The sequence below is a fragment of the Oncorhynchus gorbuscha genome, unplaced genomic scaffold, assembly GCF_021184085.1.
Source record: "Oncorhynchus gorbuscha isolate QuinsamMale2020 ecotype Even-year unplaced genomic scaffold, OgorEven_v1.0 Un_scaffold_3621, whole genome shotgun sequence".
Classification (NCBI taxonomy): domain Eukaryota; kingdom Metazoa; phylum Chordata; class Actinopteri; order Salmoniformes; family Salmonidae; genus Oncorhynchus; species Oncorhynchus gorbuscha.
The window spans coordinates 34,239-45,626 of NW_025747820.1; the positions used below are offsets into that span (position 1 = coordinate 34,239).

At 46.1% G+C, this 11,388-nt stretch overlaps 1 protein-coding gene across 1 annotated transcript in view; it reads left to right on the forward strand.

The window, feature by feature from the left end:
- Window positions 1–10,199, forward strand: part of LOC124028009 (kinesin-like protein KIF13A) — a gene marked incomplete at its 3' end in the record, with an annotated part of 27,895 nt that extends 17,696 nt beyond the window's left edge. The window contains exons 2-7 of the mRNA XM_046340168.1: window positions 4,667–4,892; window positions 5,979–6,141; window positions 6,355–6,498; window positions 7,010–7,165; window positions 8,339–8,503; window positions 10,023–10,199. Coding sequence (XP_046196124.1) covers window positions 4,667–4,892; window positions 5,979–6,141; window positions 6,355–6,498; window positions 7,010–7,165; window positions 8,339–8,503; window positions 10,023–10,199 — 1,031 coding nt within the window. The remainder of the gene's footprint in view (window positions 1–4,666; window positions 4,893–5,978; window positions 6,142–6,354; window positions 6,499–7,009; window positions 7,166–8,338; window positions 8,504–10,022) is intronic.
- Between the last annotated feature and the right edge of the window lie 1,189 nt (window positions 10,200–11,388).

An 11,388-nucleotide genomic window follows, 5' to 3' on the forward strand; every position in this document is an offset into this window, starting at 1 on the left:
ACCATCTGATACAGACCACCTGATACAGACCATCTGATACAGACCATCTGATACCATCTGATACAGACCATCTGGTACAGACCTGATACAGACCATCTGATACAGACCATCTAGTACAGACCATCTGATACAGACCATCTGATACCATCTGATACAGACCTGATACAGACCATCTGATACAGACCATCTGGTACAGACCATCTGATACAGACCATCTGATACAGACCATCTGGTACAGACCATCTGATACCATCTGATACAGACCATCTGATACAGACCATCTGATACCATCTGATACAGACCATCTGATACAGAACATCTGATACAGACCTGATACAGACCATCTGATACAGACCATCTGATACAGACCATCTGGTACAGACCATCTGATACAGACCATCTGATACAGACCATCTGATACAGACCATCTGGTACAGACCATCTGGTACAGACCATCTGATACAGACCATGTGGTACAGACCATCTGGTACAGACCATCTGGTACAGACCATCTGATACAGACCATCTGATACAGACCATCTGGTACAGACCATCTGGTACAGACCATCTGATACAGACCATGTGGTACAGACCATCTGATTCAGACCATCTGATACAGACCATCTGATACAGACCCGATACAGACCATCTAGTACAGACCATCTGATACAGACCATCTGATACAGACCATCTGATACAGACCTGATACAGACCATCTGATACAGACCATCTGATACAGACCATCTGGGACAGACCATCTGGTACAGACCATCTGATACAGACCATCTGGTACAGACCATCTGGTACAGACCATCTGATACAGACCATGTGGTACAGACCATCTGATTCAGACCATCTGATACAGACCATCTGGTACAGACCATCTGATACAGACCCGATACAGACCATCTAGTACAGACCATCTGATACAGACCATCTGATACAGACCATCTGATACAGACCTGATACAGACCATCTGATACAGACCATCTGATACAGACAATCTGATACAGACCATCTGGGACAGACCATCTAACACAGACCATCTGATACAGACCATCTGATACAGACCATCTGGTACAGACCATCTAATACAGACCATCTGATACAGACCATCTGGTACAGACCATCTGATACAGACCTGATACAGACCATCTGATACAGACCATCTGATACAGACCATCTGGTACAGACCATCTGGTACAGACCATCTGATACAGACCATCTGATACAGACCATCTGATACAGACCTGATACAGACCATCTGATACAGACCATCTGATACAGACCATCTGGTACAGACCATCTGGTACAGACCATCTGATACCATCTGATACAGACCATCTGATACAGACCATCTGGTACAGACCATCTGATACAGACCTGATACAGACCATCTAGTACAGACCATCTGATACAGACCTGATACAGACCATCTGATACAGACCATCTGATACAGACCATCTGGGACAGACCATCTAACACAGACCATCTGATACAGACCATCTGATACAGACCATCTGGTACAGACCATCTAATACAGACCATCTGATACAGACCATCTGATACAGACCATCTGATACAGACCATCTGATACAGACCATCTGATACAGACCATCTGGTACAGACCATCTGGTACAGACCATCTGATACAGACCATCTGATACAGACCTGATACAGACCATCTGATACAGACCATCTGATACAGACCATCTGATACAGACCATCTGGTACAGACCATCTGGTACAGACCATCTGGTACAGACCATCTGGTACAGACCTGATACAGACCATCTAGTACAGACCATCTGATACAGACCATCTGATACAGACCTGATACAGACCATCTGATACAGACCATCTGATACAGACCACCTGATACAGACCATCTGATACAGACCATCTGATACAGACCATCTGGTACAGACCTGATACAGACCATCTGATACAGACCATCTAGTACAGACCATCTGATACAGACCATCTGATACCATCTGATACAGACCTGATACAGACCATCTGATACAGACCATCTGGTACAGACCATCTGATACAGACCATCTGATACAGACCATCTGGTACAGACCATCTGATACCATCTGATACAGACCATCTGATACAGACCATCTGATACCATCTGATACAGACCATCTGATACAGAACATCTGATACAGACCTGATACAGACCATCTGATACAGACCATCTGGTACAGACCATCTGATACAGACCATCTGATACAGACCATCTGATACAGACCATCTGGTACAGACCATCTGGTACAGACCATCTGATACAGACCATGTGGTACAGACCATCTGGTACAGACCATCTGGTACAGACCATCTGATACAGACCATCTGATACAGACCATCTGGTACAGACCATCTGGTACAGACCATCTGATACAGACCATGTGGTACAGACCATCTGATTCAGACCATCTGATACAGACCATCTGGTACAGACCATCTGATACAGACCCGATACAGACCATCTAGTATAGACCATCTGATACAGACCATCTGATACAGACCATCTGATACAGACCTGATACAGACCATCTGATACAGACCATCTGATACAGACCATCTGGGACAGACCATCTAACACAGACCATCTGATACAGACCATCTGATACAGACCATCTGGTACAGACCATCTGATACAGACCATCTGATACAGACCATCTGATACAGACCTGATACAGACCATCTGATACAGACCATCTGATACAGACCATCTGGTACAGACCATCTGGTACAGACCATCTGGTACAGACCATCTGATACCATCTGATACAGACCATCTGATACAGACCATCTGGTACAGACCATCTGATACAGACCCGATACAGACCATCTAGTACAGACCATCTGATACAGACCATCTGATACAGACCATCTGATACAGACCTGATACAGACCATCTGATACAGACCATCTGATACAGACCATCTGGGACAGACCATCTAACACAGACCATCTGATACAGACCATCTGATACAGACCATCTGGTACAGACCATCTAATACAGACCATCTGGTACAGACCATCTGATACAGACCATCTGATACAGACCATCTGATACAGACCATCTGGTACAGACCATCTGATACAGACCATCTGATACAGACCATCTGATACAGACCATCTGGTACAGACCATCTGATACAGACCATCTGATACAGACCATCTGATACAGACCTGATACAGACCATCTGATACAGACCATCTGATACAGACCATCTGATACAGACCATCTGGTACAGACCATCTGGTACAGACCTGATACAGACCATCTAGTACAGACCATCTGATACAGACCATCTGATACAGACCTGATACAGACCATCTGATACAGACCATCTGATACAGACCACCTGATACAGACCATCTGATACCATCTGATACAGACCATCTGGTACAGACCTGATACAGACCATCTGATACAGACCATCTAGTACAGACCATCTGATACAGACCATCTGATACCATCTGATACAGACCTGATACAGACCATCTGGTACAGACCATCTGATACAGACCATCTGATACAGACCATCTGGTACAGACCATCTGATACCATCTGATACAGACCATCTGATACAGACCATCTGATACCATCTGATACAGACCATCTGATACAGAACATCTGATACAGACCTGATACAGACCATCTGGTACAGACCATCTGATACAGACCATCTGATACAGACCATCTGATACAGACCATCTGGTACAGACCATCTGATACAGACCATGTGGTACAGACCATCTGGTACAGACCATCTGGTACAGACCATCTGATACAGACCATCTGATACAGACCATCTGATACAGACCATCTGATACAGACCATGTGGTACAGACCATCTGATTCAGACCATCTGATACAGACCATCTGGTACAGACCATCTGATACAGACCCGATACAGACCATCTAGTACAGACCATCTGATACAGACCATCTGATACAGACCATCTGATACAGACCATCTGATACAGACCATCTGATACAGACCATCTGGGACAGACCATCTAACACAGACCATCTGATACAGACCATCTGATACAGACCATCTGGTACAGACCATCTAATACAGACCATCTGATACAGACCATCTGGTACAGACCATCTGATACAGACCTGATACAGACCATCTGATACAGACCATCTGATACAGACCATCTAATACAGACCATCTGATACAGACCATCTGGTACAGACCATCTGATACACACCTGATACAGACCATCTGATACAGACCATCTGATACAGACCATCTGGTACAGACCATCTGATACAGACCATCTGATACAGACCATCTGATACAGACCTGATACAGACCATCTGATACAGACCATCTGATACAGACCATCTGATACAGACCATCTGGTACAGACCATCTGGTACAGACCATCTGGTACAGACCATCTGATACCATCTGATACAGACCATCTGATACAGACCATCTGATACAGAACGTGGTCTAGGTGTTAGAGAAGCAGTATGTTTAACAGTATGGTATCTCTCCTATAGATCAGAATGTGGTCTAGGTGTTAGAGAAGCACTATGTTTAACAGTATGGTATCTCTCCTATAGATCAGAACGTGGTCTAGGTGTTAGAGAAGCAGTATGTTTAACAGTATGGTATCTCTCCTGTAGATCCCATGCAGAATGTGGTCCAGGTTTTAGAGAAGCAGTACCTGGAGGAGAAACGCACAGCGCTGGAGGAACAGAGGATGATGTATGAGAGAGAGCTGGAGTCACTACGGCAACAGCTGTCTCCTGAGAGGACCAATCAGCATCAGCGATCCAGCAGCGATCGCCTCACCTTCCCCACACACACACCATCACACCACAGCAAGATACGCCCCTGGACTGAGGAGAGGTGAAGGGAATATATACACACACACACACCATCATACCACAGCAAGATACGCCCCTGGACTGAGGAGAGGTGAAGGGAATATATACACACACACACACACACACACCATCATACCACAGCAAGATACGCCCCTGGACTGAGGAGAGGTGAAGGGAATATATACACACACACACACACACCATCACACCATCATACCACAGCAAGATACGCCCCTGGACTGAGGAGAGGTGAAGGGAATATATACACACACACACACACACACACACACCATCATACCACAGCAAGATACGCCCCTGGACTGAGGAGAGGTGAAGGGAATATATACACACACACACACACACACACACACACACCATCATACCACAGCAAGATACGCCCCTGGACTGAGGAGAGGTGAAGGGAATATATACACACACACACACACACACACACACACACACACACACACACACACACACACACACACACACACACCATCATACCACAGCAAGATACGCCCCTGGACTGAGGAGAGGTGAAGGGAATATATACACACACACACACACACACACACCATCATACCACAGCAAGATACGCCCCTGGACTGAGGAGAGGTGAAGGGAATACACACACACACACACACACACACACACACACACACACACACACACACACACACACACACACACACACACACACACACACACACACACACACACACACACACCATCATACCACAGCAAGATACGCCCCTGGACTGAGGAGAGGTGAAGGGAATACACGCACACACACACACACACACACACACACACACACACACACACACACACACACACACACACACACACACACACACACACACACACACACACACACACACACACACACACGCTACGGCTTTGGATGCAAGAACAATGAAGTTGTAACCAACCTGTTTGATCACAGTCACACGTGTGAACGGTCTCTGTGTGTGTGTGTGTGTGTGTGTGTGTGTGTGTGTGTGTGTGTGTGTGTGTGTGTGTGTGTGTGTGTGTGTGTGTGTGTGTGTGTGTGTGTGTGTGTGTGTGTGTGTGTGTGTGTGTGTGTGTGTGTGTGTGTGTGTGTCAGGGACGAGCTGTTTCGTCAGAGTCTGTCCAGGCTGAGGGAGCAGGTTGTCAAGGCCAACACCCTGGTGAGAGAGGCCAACTTCCTGGCAACGGAGATGAACAAACTGACTGACTACCAGGTCACCCTCCAGATCCCTGCAGCTAACCTCAGTGCCAACCGCAAGGTGACCAACCTCTGCATACACACACACACACACACACACACATACACATGTTTTCAGTGATGTGTGATGTTTTGTACAATGAGAGAAAAGCTGAAGGAACAGTCTGATTGTGTTGTATCATTAATATGATAACTTGTACACAGAAATAGTGTCATTTGTAAAACTTTGTTCAGTACATGACATCACGTTGAGAGTCGCTGTGTCTTGGTTCAGCGTGGAGCCATAGTGAGTGAACCAGCCATCCTGGTGAGGTGGAAAGGGAAGGGGACACAGGTCTGGACCATCGACAAGCTGGACAACAAACTAGTGGACATGAGAGACCACTACAGAGACTGGAAGGAGGGAGCTGAGGACACGGTGAGAGGAAGGGGAGAGGAGGGGAGGAGAGGGAGGGATGATGAGAGGGGAGGGGAGGGGAGAGAGGGATGATGAGAGGGGGAGATAGAGAGGAGGGGAGGGGAGTGAGGGATGGTGAGGGGGATAGAGGGGAGGAGAGAGAGGGATAAAGGGGAGGAGAGAGGGGGATGATGAGAGGGGGTGGAGGGGAGGGAGGGAGAGAGGGATGATGAGAGGGGGAGATAGAGAGGAGGGGAGGGGAGAGAGGGATGGTGAGGGGGATAGAGGGGAGGGAGAGAGAGGGATAAAGGGGAGGAGAGAGTGGGATGATGAGAGGGGAGGAGTCAGAGGGATGATGAGAGGGGAGGGGGGGGGGGGTGGAGGGGAGGGTTCGATGGGATCATGTTCCGAGGGGAGACACTGCTGGAAGTGATTGTGGGAGGGGAAAGTATTCTTTGTCAGTGATGAAGATGATAATTGGATGATGGGGGAAGTTTTCAGGTGTGTGTTTGTATCATGTCTCTCTGATCAGCATAACAAGCTGAACAACCACAAGCAGCACAGTGAGTCCTTCTATGAAGCTCAGGAGAACCACAACCTGATAGGAGTGGCCAACGTCTTTCTGGAGTGTCTGTTCCACGATATCAGACTACAGTACGCTGTTCCTATCATCAGCCAGCAGGGGGAGGTGAGAGAACAACACACACACACACACACACACACACACACACACACACACACACACACACACACACACACACACACACACACACACACACACACACACACACACACACACACACACACACACACACACACAGTACGCTGTTCCTATCATCAGCCAGCAGGGGGAGGTGAGAGAACAACACACACTTACACAGTACGCTGTTCCTATCGTCAGCCAGCAGGGGGAGGTGAGAGAACAACACACACACACACACAACAGAATTTCTACACATACATACACACACATCTGGGTCCTGGGGCTCCCACTGGGTACACCTTCTGGTTTTTACCCTAGCACTACACAGCTGATTCATAGTCGGATGATGAGTTGGTTATTTGTATCAGCTGTGTAGTGCCGGAGGGCAGGACTGAGTTTGGGAAACTCTGGCTTAATGGTGAAGATCGTTGGGCAAGTAACCGAAAGGTCGTTGGTTCGAATCCCCGACCTGACTAGGGTGAAAAATATGTCAATGTGCTGTTGAGCAAGACACTCAACCCTAATTGCTCCTGTGTCTGATCACATGCTTCTACCAGGATATTGAAATGGCTTCTGGGGGACTCTTTGTACTTGCGTTAATCTGTCTGTACTCTGCACCTGTTTAGGTCTGTACTGAGGTGTGTTGATGTTCTGGGTCTGTACCCCCTGGTGTGTGACAGGTAGCCGGCAGGCTCCACGTAGAGCTGAGGTGTGTTGATGTGCTGGGTCTGTACCCCTGGCAGGCTCCACGTAGAGCTGAGGTGTGTTGATGTTCTGGGTCTGTACCCCCTGGTGTGTGACAGGTAGCCGGCAGGCTCCACGTAGAGCTGAGGTGTGTTGATGTTCTGGGTCTGTACCCCCTGGTGTGTGACAGGTAGCCAGCAGGCTCCACGTAGAGCTGAGGTGTGTTGATGTTCTGGGTCTGTACCCCCTGGTGTGTGACAGGTAGCCGGCAGGCTCCACGTAGAGCTGAGGTGTGATGATGTTCTGGGTCTGTACCCCCTGGTGTGTGACAGGTAGCCGGCAGGCTCCACGTAGAGCTGAGGTGTGTTGATGTTCTGGGTCTGTACCCCCTGGTGTGTGACAGGTAGCCGGCAGGCTCCACGTAGAGCTGAGGTGTGTTGATGTTCTGGGTCTGTACCCCCTGGTGTGTGACAGGTAGCCGGCAGGCTCCACGTAGAGCTGATGCGTGTCAGTGGGCCGGTGCCGGACCGGCTGGAGGGGGGAGATGACTCGTCAGAGAACTCCAGTGAGAGCAGCATCTACGATGTGATGGATACTCAGGGAGAGATGGTCCACATGGCCAGGAAACTCACCTGCAGGGTACGTCTCATACACTACTACTGTCTGTCTGGTCCTGGAGGGTTGCTGCCATCTCCTGCCATTGTGCCTTTGAGCAAGGCACCTAACCCTCTGACTGCTCAACGGGATCCATAGTAGAACTGTCCTCTGTTCTATCTCCTCAGTATATAGAACTGTCCTCTGTTCTATCTCCTCAGTATATAGAACTGTCCTCTGTTCTATCTCCTCAGTATATAGAACTGTCCTCTGTTCTATTTCCTCAGTATATATAACTGTCCTCTGTTCTATCTCCTCAGTATATATAACTGTCCTCTGTTCTATCTCCTCAGTATATATAACTAATATAATAATAATAATAATATAACTGTCCTCTGTTCTATCTCCTCAGTATATATAACTGTCCTCTGTTCTATCTCCTCAGTATATATAACTGTCCTCTGTTCTATCTCCTCAGTATATATAACTGTCCTCTGTTCTATCTCCTCGGTATATATAACTGTCCTCTGTTCTATCTCCTCAGTATATATAACTGTCCTCTGTTCTATCTCCTCAGTATATAGAACTGTCCTCTGTTCTATCTCCTCAGTATATAGAACTGTCCTCTGTTCTATCTCCTCAGTATATAGAACTGTCCTCTGTTCTATTTCCTCAGTATATATAACTGTCCTCTGTTCTATCTCCTCAGTATATATAACTGTCCTCTGTTCTATCTCCTCAGTATATATAACTAATATAATAATAATAATAATATAACTGTCCTCTGTTCTATCTCCTCAGTATATATAACTGTCCTCTGTTCTATCTCCTCAGTATATATAACTGTCCTCTGTTCTATCTCCTCAGTATATATAACTGTCCTCTGTTCTATCTCCTCGGTATATATAACTGTCCTCTGTTCTATCTCCTCAGTATATATAACTGTCCTCTGTTCTATCTCCTCAGTATATATAACTGTCGTCTGTTCTATCTCCTCAGTATATATAACTGTCCTCTGTTCTATCTCCTCAGTATATAGAACTGTCCTCTGTTCTATCTCCTCAGTATATATAACTGTCCTCTGTTCTATCTCCTCAGCATATAGAACTCCTCAGTATATAGAACTCCTCAGTATATATAATTCCTCAGTATATATAATTCCTCAGTATATAGAACTCCTCAGTATATATAATTCCTCGGTATATATAATTCCTCAGTATATAGAACTCCTCAGTATATATAATTCCTCAGTATATATAATTCCTCAGTATATAGAATTCCTCAGTATATATAATTCCTCAGTATATATAACTCCTCAGTATATATAATTCCTCAGTATATATAACTCTTCAGTATATATAACTGTCCTCAGTATATAGATCTCTTCATTATATTTTGCTGCTCAGTATATAGAACTGTCCTCAGTATATATAATTCCTCAGTATATATATAGCTCTCAGTATGTGTCTGTGTCTTTCGGAGGATTTGGAATTAACAGGAGAACAGTGGATCTGTGTAGATTGGACAATAACGTTGTCTTCTTCGTGGTGTTTTTCTACTACAGGTGCGTATCAGGGAGGCGACGGGGCTGCCTCTCAACCTGTCCAATTTCGTCTTCTGCCAGTACACCTTCTGGGAGGGGGTGGAGCCTACGGTGGCCCCGCCCATGGTCAGCCCAGACACGCCAACCACGCCCCGCAGCCCCGACGCCCAGTTCACCGTCCGCTTCGACCACTGCAAGGTAGGGAACATAGGGTTACAACATTATGGTGACTTTCCTCAACTTCCCAGGTTTCCAGAAATCCCCATTAGAGGAATCTGGATTTTCTCCTGACTACTTCCTGATTTCGGGACTCTTCAACTGGGATTTCTGGTAAACCAATGGATTTTGGAAAAGTTATTTCACATCATCCTCTGCTGGAGTGTGTGATCTGCTCATCGTTGATGTTTCATCTAGTATCTCTCTGTGTGTAGGAGTGTGTGATCTGCTCATCATATAGTATCTCTCTGTGTGTAGGAGTGTGTGGTCTGCTCATCGTTGATGTTTCATATAGTATCTCTCTGTGTGTAGGAGTGTGTGATCTGCTCATATAGTATCTCTCTGTGTGTAGGAGTGTGTGATCTGCTCATCATATAGTATCTCTCTGTGTGTAGGAGTGTGTGGTCTGCTCATATAGTATCTCTCTGTGTGTAGGAGTGTGTGATCTGCTCATATAGTATCTCTCTGTGTGTAGGAGTGTGTGATCTGCTCATCATATAGTATCTCTCTGTGTGTAGGAGTGTGTGATCTGCTCATCGTTGATGTTTCATATAGTATCTCTCTGTGTGTAGGAGTGTGTGGTCTGCTCATCGTTGATGTTTCATATAGTATCACTCTGTGTGTAGGAGTGTGTGATCTGCTCATCATATAGTATCTCTCTGTGTGTAGGAGTGTGTGATCTGCTCATCGTTGATGTTTCATATAGTATCTCTCTGTGTGTAGGAGTGTGTGATCTGCTCATCATATAGTATCTCTCTGTGTGTAGGAGTGTGTGGTCTGCTCATATAGTATCTCTCTGTGTGTAGGAGTGTGTGATCTGCTCATATAGTATCTCTCTGTGTGTAGGAGTGTGTGATCTGCTCATCATATAGTATCTCTCTGTGTGTAGGAGTGTGTGATCTGCTCATCGTTGATGTTTCATATAGTATCTCTCTGTGTGTAGGAGTGTGTGATCTGCTCATATAGTATCTCTCTGTGTGTAGGAGTGTGTGATCTGCTCATCATATAGTATCTCTCTGTGTGTAGGAGTGTGTGATCTGCTCATCGTTGATGTTTCATATAGTATCTCTCTGTGTGTAGGAGTGTGTGATCTGCTCATCGTTGATGTTTCATATAGTATCTCTCTGTGTGTAGGAGTATGTGATCTGCTCATCGTTGATGTTTCATATAG